Consider the following 16597-nt stretch of genomic DNA (forward strand, 5'->3'; position numbering starts at 1 on the left):
CTATTAAAAATTCAGAAGTAATAAACTTATATTTACAGAAACAACTGTTAGAAAAAAGGAAATATGGTACAACAATCCATATTCTATTGTACTGTTCACAAGCCTTGCAATAAAATTTGTTATCAACAAGTACAACTACTTTAATAATGTGGACATTAAGCCCTTTCCCCCTGCAGATTCCTCTACACATAACTAGCTAAACTTTGACAGAAAACCTTTGTAAACCTTATCAGCTATGTTCCAGAGTTTGAAACTCCACAGAGTTCCCATTTATTCAAAAAATCAAGAGCATCTGTGTTATAAACCCATCAAGCTTCTATGTATGATCAAAAACATCAGTCCTCACAGAGCATAAACAAGCTACAACTATGGTTTCAGGCCATGCTAATTCTGAGATGTCATTCCAAAGAGAGTTAGGAAAATGCTGAATTTTCAAAAGCTAATACCTACTAACTGTGTTTGATTATTCACAAGTTTTCTGAAATTCTTCTCCCTAGCAAAAAATACATGTGAAGAAAAAGCAAGCATCTGCCTTAATTCTGATGAATTTTAACAAGCTCAAAAACAAAAACCAAACTAGATTTAAAATACAAGTCAACCTTAAATTACAGACTGAGTCCTGCACATGGGGAGGAGTAATCCCATGTGCCAGTACAGTCTGAGGGCTGACTGGCTAGAAAGCAGGCAAGTATCAAAAGCCTTCAGGCGAGTTTATCTTTCTTGCCAAAGTGTGATGAATTTTGTACATCTACTTAAGAGCTGGACAGTTTTTATTCTTAGGTACCACAGGTAAATTTCACTTCTGCCTTCTTCCAAGTTGCTACCCAGAATGAAGCAGTACTATAATGGGAATTGATCTCTACTCAGGATATTTTTATCAGCATCTGGACAAGATCTCCTTCCTTCCATCATAACACAGTTCTGTATCCAAACTATTTCTACCAAAGCTCACATTTGTAACAAGCGCAAAGTAATATTAAATTTGCGTTTAAAAAGTTTTTTCTTGGATCTTAAAATACAGTAATACTTTATTTCTACCCAACAGTAAGCTGGAAAATTCAAGATAAGATTTAATTGATGATAGTTTTGCAAAGAATAGAAACAGATAACCTCTTTACGACAGAAAAAAGAAATTTAAGCATTTTGGATGGTGTTTGTAATCACTCCTGACTCCATTTCTTCTCACATAACAGGATCAGAAATAGATGACAAAATCCTGCAAAGTGACAATAGAACAGAGAAAACATTTGCATATCTACTGGACTATTTGTGCAGATGCGATCATCTAATTGATGTCCCAATTCATAATTGGATATACTAAATTAAAAACGATCTCTGTCCATGTTTCAGATGAAATGGCTATCAAGTACAGGGACAGATGTACAAATACTGAAATAACATGGCCCAAGTGAACTATCTGCCACAAGACCTGACAAATAACTTACTGAAAAAAGCAGAGTATTTATAGTTCACACTATAGGACATAACTTTTAATAGATAATTTCATATTTTAAAATTAAAACCTTGCTACTACATATATTTTTCTCGGGCAGATAACAGCCTTTCACACTCACTTACCTGTGATAATGATTTAACTGAAATATAAATAAGGTTATAAGCAGTCCATCTCTGACAAAATGATAACTGACATATTGTAAGATTAGTCTCTTTACCAGAAAAATAATTCCTTATTAATATAAATATTTCTCCCCTCAGAACATAAACACTGATGCTTTCTGGAGCTGATGAAGGCTAGTGGCAAGCAAAGCTAATCTGACTATGAACAGTGGGATACTGACTGAGTAAACCTGTTGATAAGCACTTTGCCAGCTGAGCCTTAAAAAGGGTTGAAACATTATGAAGAATAAAGAGACATAGTTACCATTAAAATGAATAAGCAACCGCACTGTAATCTTCAGCACATTCATGCTAGCAAGACCGTCCTTAAGGTAGTGAGTAACTCTAGGAAGCAGCAACAAAGCAGAGTCCCATGGCACATTAATATCGGGCACCAAGTTCTGGGCTACAGAGGCAGGTCTCTCTGTGACCGAGAAGCAGTATCACTGACGGTGTGTATTTTTTGCTGTGCAGGTTTTCATGTCAGAGGTGAGGGGGATCTTAAATGAGATCTCAAACCTCCCCAACTTTACAAAGTATGCCACATGTGATTTACAGTTGTTTACCATCCAAAGATTTAAATAAGTAGTTTTAAATACCATGAAACTGGCCATCAAGATGTCATGACAAATGCTGCAGCAATGGATCAGTAAGTACCATACGTGGTTCTGCCACTAGCCTTGTTGAATCACTTTACATATTAGTTTGGACACATTTTGTTGTTACTATCTTCTACTTGTCTGGATGCCCAAATGCAAAGCTGGGAAACATCTCTTTCATTAAAAACATTACATCCCTAAACTGGCCTCTATTCAGTGATAGGATAACACATCAAATATTAAATCTGTACTACCAGCACACGCAAGCCTGCATATCAATGAAAATGTACTTTATCAACCACCAGATTTTAAAATTTACTATAATTCCTAGTTTTATAACTTCATACGTTTAAAAGTATCATACAACAATGAGTTAGTTAACTCTTTGTAATATATTTTCAAAATTATAAATATCACTCCCATAACTTGTATAAGAGAACTGGGGGAAAAAGGCTGAGCAACCTACAGGAACTCATACAAGACCACATAATATTTCAGTACATAACCAGAAATAGAGCTTCTGATCCTTGTTCATACCCCAAACCACTCAAATTTTACCACAGCCTCCAAAAAAAACCAGAGTGGTCTATTTTCTCACTTCAACAGCTCTACTCATTTGCTGTAAAACTTATTATAACATGATGTATTAATTTCATGTGATACCTAACATTGAAGATAAACATATCAGAAATAAAGTATGATAATGACTGGCATTACAGTATTTTAAGAGGAATGAATGTTTGCATGCTTGTCAAAATGCCATGCAGAAGTGCTAGCACCTGCACCTGTCCATATATTAGGAAATAAACCAAGAATGCTGACACAAGCCAGATGCTGTTTTCTTTCACACCCAAATATTTTTTCAAAATTGAGTTACCTGTTACTTTTGCTTTTTCAGAAAGGTAGCAAAATCCGTAATACTGAAGATTTAACAACTGGCTACTACAATTACAACAGACAGCTATATTTAGCATTACTAATAAAGGCTGCATAAATTGCGTGCTCTCTACCTTAGTTGTGATTTTATTATGCTTCACCAAATTTTTCATTCACAATCTATTTTACACATTTAGGCAGATCAAGACATGGATTATAACATGGTGATACTCATCTAATCATGCCACCTAACAAAGTATCTGAAATGCTACTTAAATTTCTTCCAAAAAAGGCAAACCAGCTAATTTAAACAGTTGTTTGCACATTTAGTATTTATGACAAGAATCTTGCATGACTGATTGATAGCAGCAAGTTAGAAGGTTAAGCTCAGCTGATGCCAGCAGTGATGGATGGCCTTGAAGAAATTCTTGTTTGCTGATCAAATCAATCATTGAACAGAATGCAAAAGAGAGGATGAGGCTTAAATTAAATTCCCATTTCCAACTCTAGGCAGAATGGGAGAGGAAGAAGTGCACTGTAAAGCATCATGTGCAGCTATCGCAAAACTTGCCAAAGTGTTTTTTACATAAAGTACATTTCATGGCTTGGTATGCTATCAATTTTCACTTGAAGCTACTCAAAGATTCAGTATTAAGTAGTCAGATTATGAAAGAAACCATCTTTGAACATTAAACTCCAGGAAGCAACAGCACAATCAATATTCTGTCCAAAAACAAGCAAGTGATTCCTTTCAAAATGTCTGAAATGAAAATAACTGAATGACAGTCACATGAAACAAGGACTTGTCTTCATTATTTACTGGATTATCACAAGTCTGCTAGGATAAAATACACAGTCTATTTTGCAAGTCTTGAAGGAGTTTATAGGTACATCAATAAGTTACAGTTTATTTCTAATACAAAACTTAGTACTAAATTTATTTTTAAAGACTTTTTTTAACTTCTGCATACAGTTACAGTAAGTGGGGAACAGATGAGATTGTACTTTATTAAGTGAGATTACTTCATCCACATAGACACTGAAATCACTGCACATAAAAGGAGACAGAATTAGGATTTGTATCAGGCTCTTTGATAATACTAATTTAGAATCAGGAAAGTTGATGAAAAGAAAAAGTGAAAAATAACAGTTATAACTATTTAAATATAGTAAATATAGTAATTAGTATATGTTGACATTAACTATATATAGCAAATACAAAATACATGTATTTAAATTTACAGAGGTCCATAAGAATTTTATAGAAGAAAATATATATATTGTTCTAAGAGTGTCATAGTAAAGGTGGGAATGGGAAGTAGCAAGAAAAGATGAAGAAAACATGAAGTCTAGATATAAGCTGGAAAGAGAAAGGGCAAAGAAAGGTGGGAGAGGTGGTAGAAAATTAGAGCTCTCTCAGTTATCAAATAAAGTGATGAAAAAATAAAATGAGTAGAAGGGAAGTGGAGAAGAGGTTCTTGTTAAGAGGTATAGAGAGGTGGCAAGTATCCAAAAGAACCAAACTCAATATGACACTATAGAAAATCTGAACTCCTGTACCTGTCACTAAGTCTCTGCCATCTGTCTAACAGAATGCCTGTGAGAAGCAAATCTATGTACTTGGTTTCTGTTTACTGCATGACATATCCTGTTTGTTTTGTTCCTTTTGTGACACACTTTTAGAAGTAATGCAGCAATTAAAACCACAGGAGCAGAAAGTGTAACCAGAATGACACTCAGGAAATTCAAAGAACAGAAAAGTCAGTGTGATTTGACACAAAGCAGCTCTTTGTTGCAGGAAAAAAATAAAGGGTAGCTTCAAAGTCATGTACGTAAAGTATGTTAGCGATACCTTAATATGTAAGCAAAAAAGTTATTCAAAAATGAGGTAAGAAATAAAAAGAACTACCCTGAAAGGAAAACACAGCAGAAAAATGTACAAAGGCTATAGTAGGAAGAGAAATTAGACAAAGGGAAGTTGCTTGAAAACCTGCAGTTTTCTGGTCTATTCAACAATTACCAGTTTTCCTGCCAACAGTTTCTCACTTAAAATTAGTAAAATGTTGGTATTTTCTGCACCAAGATCTTGACCCAGAGTCAAAGCTGTCTTTAAAACAAGTATTTTGAGCCCAGTGCTCTCTATCAAGTTTCCATGCTCCATGGGGAAGCAAAAATATTCTCTGGTGAAGATCTATGCTAAGTAAGTTAATTTATCCTTTGAAGATTTTCTCAGTGTTCAGATTCTAAAATCATGTTAGAAATTAAGCATGCCACAGAGGAATCTATAATGTTACTAACATGATGTAGGTTATAAATGCCCACTAACTCACAAACCACTGAGACTAAAATACCTGCAAGGATTGTTATAAATCCACTGGGGAATTTTACTAAATATGACTCAATTCACACTAGCATATTCTTCGTTAAAATAACAAAATATTCCAAGATGACTCTACTTACATGAAGGCACAGAAGATAACAGAACTACCCAGCAACATAAAATAGCACACCATCCTAATTTCATGAAATAGATTATTCACATTATAATGAACACTGTTTCTCCACTACAGTATAGCTGGACTGATATTTTCTCAGCATCTCATTTTGTCCTCTTTGACTTAAACCTACAAGAGTTGTTTCCCCTTACTCCAGACACAAGAGACTTCAGACAATCAAGAAAAGCTGACACCTATGGGTACAGATGAATGCAAAGTTACAGAAAGCCAAACAAAAATAAAGTTCTTCATTGACTTTACTCAGTTTAATTGCATATCATTCAACCCATCTTTTTCTTGCAGGGTTTCTAATGGCATATTATTTCTTTTGTTAATCCAAATCTTAGGTGTTTTACTGGCTACAAAGCTGAGTGGGTTGTGCTGATTATAAACAGCTGGTGCCACTAGGGGGGAAATGTTGTCCAAAGACTGAGAATTGCCCAGGTTTAAAACTCTGTTAAATCATTCCACATCAAACTAATGAAAAAAGTCTGTTTCAGCTGTACCTCTCTTTCCTTACAGTATGGACATAATTATACCAACTGAGCACTCCATTTGTTGTTTCCAGATTTTTACCATTTGTTTGGTTGGGTTTTTCTCCCCCAATTATTAGAATATATATTTCTTTTTGCCCTGGACCAAAGGGCCCTGGAATAGTTACTTATAAATCTCTTACAAATTTTCAGGATACCCTCATGAGCCAGTATTTTCATGTTTGACAAATTCATTTTTCACCATCTTCAGTCACGATTTTTTAGAGTTTGTTCTGTCTTCAAAGGAATATCAGTATTTAAATCATCCAAGAAATAATGATCTCATTAGCTTAATTGCTTCTTATTGACTTGATAAGTCACTGTGCTTTAATACAAAATCTGCCCCCACAATTAATGGCTGCAATCAGACATTCACTTTACCTTAAGATGCATAAAACTTCCTTGAATACTTACAGTAACTCAGTGGAAAAGTCTTGTCCCAACGGCACACAAATCTGAAGTGTCAGAAATTGCTGGATCAGTCCCACTAGAAACAGGACAAAAAATTAAATACATGTGCTGTGTGCATGCAGATGCACATTTCGCCATCAAGCATTTCAATTTTGTACCATACAGTTATGCTCCTGCGACACTATTTCCCAAGGTTCACACAACATATGAACACAAGAAAAACCTGAAGAAAACCAATTCAAACTGCAATAGAAGTGTTGTTTTAAAAGTCCCATCTGTGGCTTTGATGGAATTGTCATGAAAATAAAAGGAACTTTTTTTTTACTTACAATTCTACATTGTGTTCCAAGAGCATGCAGACACCAAATATCCCATAGGAATTATAAAATACAGTAATACTTTCCTATCAAGATTATCTTAGAGTCGTATGAAACTTGCATTCACATTTGTGACAATGTACACCTTATTAAACAACTTCAAAAAACCCTTGGGTAAAAATGCAATCCAGATCATGACAACAATGCTCAGTAGAGGCTTCTGATTTTTAGAACAATAGCAAAGGAGCTTAACTGAGGGAACAAACACAAGAAATCTTTCAGGATTCAGGGAGCTCCCTGTCAAGGGAAAACAGATAGTACAAAGCTGTCTGAATTGAACCACATGTTGTTTTCTTAGTTATTCCATCAGGGAGGGTACGGGCTGCTCTTCATGGACTTAAGACTCAACAGCAACATTAGCTCCTCTTCTAAAGAATGCCAATTCAGAACTACTTTCTTTTGTTGGTCAAACGACACTAAAATTTCAAATTATATTTGTATATAGAATGTCTTATTTTTGGAAGAGTATTCAAAGATTACAGTACAACTGGGAGATTGTATACTTGACATTAATGAAATACCTGAGGTACATACACCTCAAGAGAGGAAGAGACAGAAGGAGACAGAACAGTAACAGATGGAAATGTAACTGTAGTATTGCAGCACTAGATAAAGTAAATTTAAAACCAAACTATTCTTAGCAGTGATAATCTACAATGCTAATTCTCAACCCTCATTTTAGGCTGCAAGTTTATTGTAACATTGGCAATAAACAAATTAAAGTTTGATTTCTCAGAAAGCTACATTAGACTAATATTTATTATACTGAAGATAATAGTAAATTTATTTTATAAAAATCAGATTAATCTTCAAGGTCTTGGTGTCATGACCAGAATATACAATTTCTTATTTATTTTTCATATTTGTTTGGAAAAACTGATTTGTAATTATACACCCTGCATGAGAAGTATACTAGAAGATTCCTGTTTCATTTGACTAAAATCATCATCTCAATTTTTCTTCAAAAGCAAGCAGTTAATTCTAAACCAGCTCGATTCACTACTACAAGCCTTGTAAGGTACAATACCCTGCAGCAGAGAGTTTAAGGCATAAATTATGATGATTGCTGTATGCCCCGAGAAACAGACTGCTTTGATTCTGGTTTATTCTGGTGCAAGTAATACATAACCTGGGGAAACACTCCATACTACCCATCAAAGACTGATTACATAACACAGCTGAAATTTGGGTATAACTTCCTTGTACTGCTAGTGCTTATTTGATACATAGAAGTAAAAATACTTCAAAAAGTAAAATGAGAAAGGAGACAGGAATCTATTTCACATTCTGTAATGCCAATAGGATCATTGGCTTTAGTAAGTGAAGGGAGTCAGCAGTGTGTCCAGGTGGCTGAGAAGGCCAACAGCATCCTGGCCTGTATCAGAAGCAGTGTGGCCAGCAGGAGTAGGGAAGTGATCATGCCTCTGTACTCGGTGCTGGTGAGGCCGCACCTCGAATGCGGTGTTCAGTTTTGGGCCCATCACTACAAGAAGGACATTGAGGTACTGAAGTGTGTCCAGAGAAGGGCAACGAAGCTGGTGAGGGGTCTGGAGCACAAGTCTGATGAGGAGCGGCCGAGGGAACTGGGGTTGTTCAGTCTGGAGAAGAGGAGGCTGAGGGGAGACCTTATCACTCTCTACAGTTACCTGAAAGGGTGTTGCAGAGAGGTGGGTGTTGGTCTCTTCTCCAAGTGACTAGCGACAGGACAAGAGGAAATGGCCTCAAGTTGCGCCAGGGGAGTTTTAGGCTGGATATTAGGAAAAATTTCTTTACTGAGAGAGTGGTGAAGCACTGGAAGAAGCTGCCCAGGGAGGTGGTGGAGTCACCATCGCTGGAGGTGTTCAAAGAACGTGTGGATGTGGCATTGCGGGACATGGTTTAATGGGCGTGGCGGTGCTGGGTTGATTGTTGGACTTCATGATCTTACAGGTCTTTTCCAACCTTAGTGATTATGTGATTCTGTGATTTGAGTTAGAAGTTATTTGCCAGATATCAGTCTGTAGCAGTATCAGGTACAGAAGTGAACCTAGCAGCACTAGGACAACAGTATCAACAAGGATCTTCCCTACAACACTTACTGTAACATGGCATTTCTATACCTTTTACTTATTTGTAACTGACTTGCTAAAAAGTTATTGAAAAAAACACTTTGCTAATGCTGAATTACATTATTCTCCCTTACTTTGGGTGTAAGTTTTACATTCCAAAATAAGAGACTGATTTAATAATCAGAACAACACCACAGACATTTAATTCTTTGATACTTACAAGTTTGTCTGGTTTCCTTTGGTAGCTGCATTTTGTTGATTTGACTGCTTCCTTCAAGTACAAAAACAAAGCCTTTTACTTCTTTATCATATTCCTTCAAAACAGAACAATAAACAAACATAAGCATCCTGACAGAATTCTTCCCCTCAGAACCAATCCTACTACTAACATGCAAAGCTACTTTTTTTCAAATCACAAACGGCAGACAGCACTGCAAGTATTACAGTAGCAATATAATCCATAGAAAGATGTCCTTTACTTGCATGTTTTATGAACAAATAATGCTGACAAACAGAACTCATGATCCAATGGGCCCAACTCCATCCATTAGTTATCAGAACAGCAAAATTACTTTCTAAATATTTAAACTATAAAATTATGCTGCAACCAACCTAGTCTGCAGGCAAGCATAAAGGACTAATTTAAGTAGTCATTTAGTCTGTCATAATGACAGAACTGCAAGTGACAACTCCACTATCAGGTCAAAGCCCTCATTACCTTCTAATTTTCAGCTTCATTCACATTTTTCTGTTTTATACTCTAGGTTTAAGTTTCCTTAAAAACTTACTTTCCATATAGCTGATGGATTGCCAAAAATCTTCCATTTTGCTCCTGGGTTCTTGCCTTGAGCACTGAATATTTCAACAAATGGGCCACCCTATGATAAAACGGTTTAAGGATACATCATCCATCCAAATGTTCAGCACTGAATCATCAATGGTCAAGATAAGTATATGAGAACAATCCCTCCCCACGTCAGGCTGTTACCACAGTCAGTATTACTGATCAGTCAGACAGCAGAATATTAATAACAGCTTCTAGACTACTATAATATAGCAATCCATATAGTCAATATTTGGCTTTACTAGAGGATCAGAAGATAAAATTGAAGGAATACCACAGAATATTTTAAATTATTTTATTCATAATGCCATTCTCTAAAAAGCAAAATTATTGTAAAAATTTTAAAAACCATGTGGGATATTAGTAATTTATATTCAGATATGGTTTATTTCTACAACTCACCAAATGAAATGAGTTTTAAAACATACTGCTAAAAAATAAGAACTTTTACAAATTCCATGTTTTGTCTGATTTCCTATGGAAATAAAGTTTACACAATCTGTCTACCTATGTGATTATGTTTGGCTCTGCCTACATATGTGACTATGTCAAAGACATTTCCCAGGAATTTTTCTACTAGTTACTAAATTCCAGCTTGATTTGACCAAACAGCCTGTGAAACTCAAATATTTACTACCTTTTCTGGGCCAACTGAAGTGGCCTCGTAGCAGATCTGATCCTATCAGTATCTCCATAAAAAGGTAAGGGCTGTACTCATGCTGCAGCCTTAATGAGGCATCAGAGAATTAAGACTGGAAAAATATTACGAATGCCCCTGCCAGGTGAAAACTCTTTACACAGAGAATGTGTCCTATTAGACATCAAAGAATCTACCAATAGGCTCTTGGGGAGGTAGGCTTTATCACCTCTGCTTAGGGAATTAATTGCTTCGATATTTTTCCCATTTGATGTCACATTTTTTGTGACAACTGATGTACTCAGCCTACAGTTCGATAAGCATTTTTTCAGCAGCATGGTTGACCTAATCAATCATTACAACTCTGCCGCTCCCTTCTCATTCCTAGTTGCCTGCAATCCCCAATTCTCTTTACGCTCAGCTGCCCAAACAATTGTACACAAGTCAGAATGAGCAAGAAGGGCGAGCAGTCTTGCCAGCAAAATAAATGCTCTTCAAATTATGCTTTCAGAGAACACCAACACTGCACCGTATATGAATTAGGTATTTTCCTCTGCCCACTCACACCTAGCAGTTTCCAGTCACATGGCTAACCCCCATGACTAGACTTACTAAGTTCTAAGGAGATTCAAAATGGCATTCCATAAACTGCACTTGTAAAATATTTTTAAATTTTATAACAGATAAAAAAATTTAAAAATATGGCATAACTTTCAAATTGAAAGTTATCTGACATATTTAAGGACTATAGGATCAAGCTCTTGAAAAGTTTAAGAAGATTCTTAACTGCCAAGTTGTTTGTTAAGATTTGCTACAAACACACAAGTGGCTTTTTCTCCCATATTTACAAATACATTTTGTTAATGCTGCAGCCCTTGAGTAGGCCCTGATTTGAGGTTAAACTAACTGAACAGGACACAGAAAACTTCAGCATTTTCTCATGTCATGTCTAGTACAAACACTGATGTGAGAAGCTGACAAAAGTTACTTAGTGCTGTGGAGGATGGCTGGATCTCATGGGTGGCCACGGGGGCGATAAGCAAGAAACTATCAAACTCCACAATCAATTGGAGGGGAATATGGGGCATCTTTTGGGGAGCACAATCCTGCAAAGGCAACAGCACCTAGGCAACAGTATCAGAAATATCATATAAAGGTGAGATAGCCTAGGTAACAGCATTGGAAATACCAATGTCAGGTACAGATGTAGCACATCTGGGACCAGTGGGGAAAAATAATTAGGGTGGGTTGCTCTCTGGGGAGGGGACTGGTGCAGAGAAAGGGAAGCAAAGCATGGTGAAAAGGGCCAGGAAACAGTAAGAGGGATAATAAGGTTTGCAAATGATGCGACTAGTGTTGTCACAACCCTGTGCTGGACCAAGAGAATAAACCAACGCCCCTCTTCTGACTATACCTTAAGAGTTGGGCCTGCTTCCATGACTGGGTAGAAGCAGATGGTGTGCCCTCCCTGGCCTACAAGGGAAGGGACACCAGACAAAAAGCCATTGGTAACACCATGATGGTGTCCATTCTGGATCCGACAGCATCAGCAGCTACCCACTATTTCATAACATTTCTATAAAAATACTAAATAATGAAATATTCCAAAACATTTCTGTATCTGGACTTTCTTCCACCCAGAATAAGCCATTTTAACTGAGTTCCCTGACAAGTGAAATGAAAGAGGGTGAAAAGTAAAACTATTTGTTTTACCTGATACTGATTTTTGAACATTCTCCAGCTTTCACAGGCAAAATATAATTTCAGCTTCTCAATCAGTAAAGACACTTAGAGACCACGCTGAAAAAGAAACAAAAAACTTTCTATAGGATTTGACATGAAAAAATACTATCATGAAGCACCAACCATATTTTAAAAGATATGGACACTATTATGAAACACTTTTCATGAGTACAGAATGTATATCAACTGCATCAGAGTGCTACCACAAAGGAATTAAGATCAAAAAAATATTAATATTAACGCCGTCTTGGAAAATGTTCTCTTCATGCATCAAGTACTCAGGGCTGCCTTTCCTTATATTCCAAGTAAAACTAGTAATTTTATGTCAGCCCTTATTTTTAACAATGAAGGTTTTCTCATGCTTTGAAAATGCTTGAAATTCATCTTTAATACACCTTTTATTATTCTTTGTTATCGAGTGCCCACTGGAAAACATTAGACTCCATTAAAGAGGAGCTTAACATTTAATATAGAAAAAGAGAAACATATGGAACAGCTGCAATAGAAACCACTCCATCTAGAGATATTTGGCAGAGCCTTCTGAGACCAATTATCTTCTTTCACATTCAGCATTCTTCTTTGAGGATGATTAGTCTAAGACTCAAACCAAGCACTTCAGTTACTCAAAGGCTGCTAAAGTCAATGTGAATTAAGATATGTCTGCAGCTGGAGAATCAGAACAGTAGAAAGTTAAGGGACTGATACTGGAAGCCTCCCACATCCCTCTATGATGCTGAGCATCTGCAATTTCACCTGAAGTCAACAGAAAGTGAAGGGACCCTGAACATAAAAGGTAGTTGTCAATCTCCAGAGACAAGGCAGAACCAGTCACAAGACACAACATGCACCTTCACTGTGGAAACTGAAAGTGCTCATCAACTCACAGAAAAATCCTTTTAGAAGACTGTCTCATTTGTTTCATATACTTTATGTTCATTGCTTTCAGTTCAGGCATAGACCACTTAAAGAGTTAAATTATTTTTAATTACTGGATTTTTTTTTTTTGAGCCTCAAACCATTTTCTTAACAGATAAAAACAATATGCTGACCAGGAGAATGTAAGTATAGCTTCTCATAAAGAACAGTTTAGCTCTCAACCAGAAACTGACCAAAAGTTTAAAAAAGTTTATAAAAAGATATATGAATGCAAATGAACTAGAAATTCAGTGACAATATGCACAAGTTCATAAACAATGTACACATTTAAAGGATTAGAACAACATTCTATTTGAAAAATTATATCATCATTCATTTAGGAAAACTTGATGAAATCTGTTGATGTTTAAGTGCAACTATTTTAATCAGCAACTATTATTTCAGTATTTTCCATTTTTATTTAATTTACAGAAAAATTTAAAAATCAGATACTAGAAATTTAGCCCATGCTATTGCCAGAAACATTAGTTCATTTTAAACTTTTTGATAATAAGGAAAATGAAATTTAGAAACCATAGTATTTGTAACAGGCCTATCAAAAAACCTTAATTAGTATTTTGATCATATTACTTTAATACTGCCACTGCACATCTAACACACCAGTTGCATTATTCTGCTTTTTAGACTATTTTCTATACAAATTTCCCACTTGTTCAGTTGGCATAATTATTTTTAAGGCTGACTACATTAATAGCTATATTGAAATGTTCTAAATTATGAAGACATTTTAGAAATGCCTTTTAAAGAAGGCACTTCTAAAGCCAGTGTATCACTTCTTCCTTCTGTATATATTCACTTCACATACAGAGCAATCATTTTGGAAATCACTGTTCATTCATTTTTTTGCCTGCAGATCTATCTTTGCTATTATCTACAGGCTTTAAACAAGCCAGAACTACTCATATTTGCACGATTCATGTCTTAGTGAGAAATAATGGTACCGCAGAACTAATCTCAGAGTGACCTACTGTTTTGATTCACTCTGCCAGAGCTAAATGTGAAGGACCAGTAGTGAAAGAGAGACAGAATTCATGCCCTCCTATGGTACATATTTACAATGAGTGTATTATTGTAACTCACACAGTGAGGCACTTGCCCTTCTAGGACTAAGGATTTCACCATCCCCCGGTTTTTATTTATTATTAAGTGAAGGAGGTATGAAGGAAGACACTGCTTTTTCCTTGGAGCAAAGCCCTTTCACTTACTTTTGTTTTAAAAATCAGTTCCAGATCTGCCAAGTATCATGCACCTAACACAACGCTCACATATTTTGCAGTTCTGTTATGCCTTATTACATCTCAGGGAAAAATATTAAGACTAAATAAATGTGAGGGATCCTGATACAAGAGTCATTGTATGAGAAGTATAAAGTTCTGAGACTGAAAAGAATAACTCATCTCTTCAGAGACTACTACCAATATTCTGGTCAGAAGTCCTCTGCTGATTATAATCATGCTATGTATTTTGGAACAAACAGAGTGTAGTATGTAGAGGCCAAGTTTTATCTTCATTACCATACCATCTTTCAGGATGGAAAGGCTAAAGCTACTTAGCAAGGTGGACAGCTACAGTACTTGCAGACGCTGCTGTAGTCAGAATTACATAAGACATAGAAAGTAATACTTCATTTTCTTCACTGTTTTCTCATAAAGTATACCTGGCTTTCATAAGAGCCAGTCCACTGATGGCACATCACACAGGGTTTTGAAGGAAGATGCAAATAGCTCTGTAGACAGTGCAAGGTGAGTGGAAGCCATAGTGATATATTAACTTGGGTTCAATACTGTGCTAATACATTTTGCCTCTCAGCAGTGCGTATTAGCTTTGGCTTGACATCACTAATTTACCTCCACACCTTATATGGAAATAGTTCTTAGTTAACTCTGAGCACAGAAAGAACATATGTGCACTGGTAAAACACCATGAAGGCACACACTTATATGACAAAAAACTTCTGCTACTAATTATTTCTTCAACTTAAGTTGAGGAAGCATGTGTCTGAACTGTAGCTCTCATTCAAATGATATACTTAAAATAGAAAAGATGATCAAATAATTAAAGGCTTTCATAATGGATCACAGAAAGGGCAGAGAAATATATGAAGATATAACATCTAGGAAGTATGTGGTAGTAAAACGAAATACAAAAAACTGTGGGGTGATGAACACTTATTGAAGGACTAGAAGTCTCATACTATCACTAGAAATCTTCAAATTTCAAGCTGTCAAATAAAGTTCACTCTTACAATACGGCTTAAAATTTGTCACCAATGCAGTTGTTTTTTTAACCTTACATACATAAGGGCAAGCTAGGTTATTTACTAATTTGCAGAACATATTTTATACAGACTCAGAAAAACTGATGACCCTTGTAACTATCAAATTCATAACAAGATGGCTTTTCCTAACTTTAGTGAAAGGTAAACTAGACCTAAAGTTTGTAAGCATTCGTGTTAGGACAACTCATTCACACTACAAAGCTGATTACTGTAAACACATCAGTGAAATGTCAGTTTGTTTTTCATAAAGGCAAAAAATATTGCAAGTGACACTGCAATACATTTTTGCTCATATACTGCTTACTTGTAACTTCCCAACTTCCATTAAGTTACAACAAATGAACACTAGAAATTACCTTTTCTATTATGATTGGTAGCTACCAAAAACATTAAGCAAATGACAAATTTGCTAATTAATTACCGAGATAATATTAAGAGGCACTTTCATTATGCATCAAGTATCTTTGTCTTTAGTTATAGTAACCTATGCTTAAAAGCAAAAGAGAGAATGGTCTGGAAAATTTATAGTTGTATTATTTTTCCCCTTTTCATCTTTTCTCCTCCTAGCCTCTCCAGAAATTCTAAAAATCAAGAGTGCTTTAAATCCAGAGGGACTATTTTAGAAAAATCAACAGCATCTTGAAATATAAATCCTCAATTTTTTGCATATTTGTCAAATAGATATTTTATGACATCTTTATAGAATGTCAGTTCTCTCATTTTTCAGTCACAGATCAAACTTATTTTTTCATTGCCCTGAACCATGTGCTTTAGTACATCTGTCCAACTGGAAATACAGGCTTAAAGCATCAGTCAATGACAAACCATCAAGTTTAGTTAAACAACAATGCAAGATAGTTATCTTTGGAAAAACATATTCCTATCAGGATTTACCTTGTGAGGTCTTGATTTGTGCACTGACTTTTATCATTAGTTTCACAACACTGAAAATAAACTAGCTGCAGTCCAAAGGGCCCTCTAATCCTTCCATTCACCAAAACCACTCAGAACCCTACAAAAATATCTCCATCCTATGACATCTTCTTATGTATATTTTTTCTTCAAGCTAGAACATTTCACATTCAAATATTTCAATAATATTTGTGTTTATGTAGCTCCACAATTCAAACAATTGTTTCCTAGTAAGTTACAACCAAAAGAGTATTTCACAAACAGTAAATGCAAACAGACGTTCAGGCTTCT

At 35.7% G+C, this 16597-nt stretch overlaps 1 protein-coding gene across 2 annotated transcripts in view; it reads right to left on the reverse strand.

The window, feature by feature from the left end:
- Positions 1 to 12177, reverse strand: part of CFAP20DC (CFAP20 domain containing) — a 77787-nt gene extending 65610 nt beyond the window's left edge. The window contains exons 1-4 of one of the 2 annotated variants that reach the window (XM_059823355.1): positions 12151 to 12177; positions 9745 to 9834; positions 9177 to 9270; positions 6535 to 6607 (exon numbers count right to left, since the gene is read on the reverse strand). In XM_059823355.1, coding sequence (XP_059679338.1) covers positions 6535 to 6607; positions 9177 to 9270; positions 9745 to 9834; positions 12151 to 12171 — 278 coding nt within the window. In that variant the 5' untranslated portion in view covers positions 12172 to 12177. The remainder of the gene's footprint in view (positions 1 to 6534; positions 6608 to 9176; positions 9271 to 9744; positions 9835 to 12150) is intronic. The other variant, XM_009811084.2, reaches the window with a different exon arrangement.
- Positions 12178 to 16597: the final 4420 nt, after the last annotated feature.

This window comes from Gavia stellata, chromosome 12 (genome assembly GCF_030936135.1).
Source record: "Gavia stellata isolate bGavSte3 chromosome 12, bGavSte3.hap2, whole genome shotgun sequence".
Taxonomy (NCBI): Eukaryota; Metazoa; Chordata; class Aves; order Gaviiformes; family Gaviidae; genus Gavia; species Gavia stellata.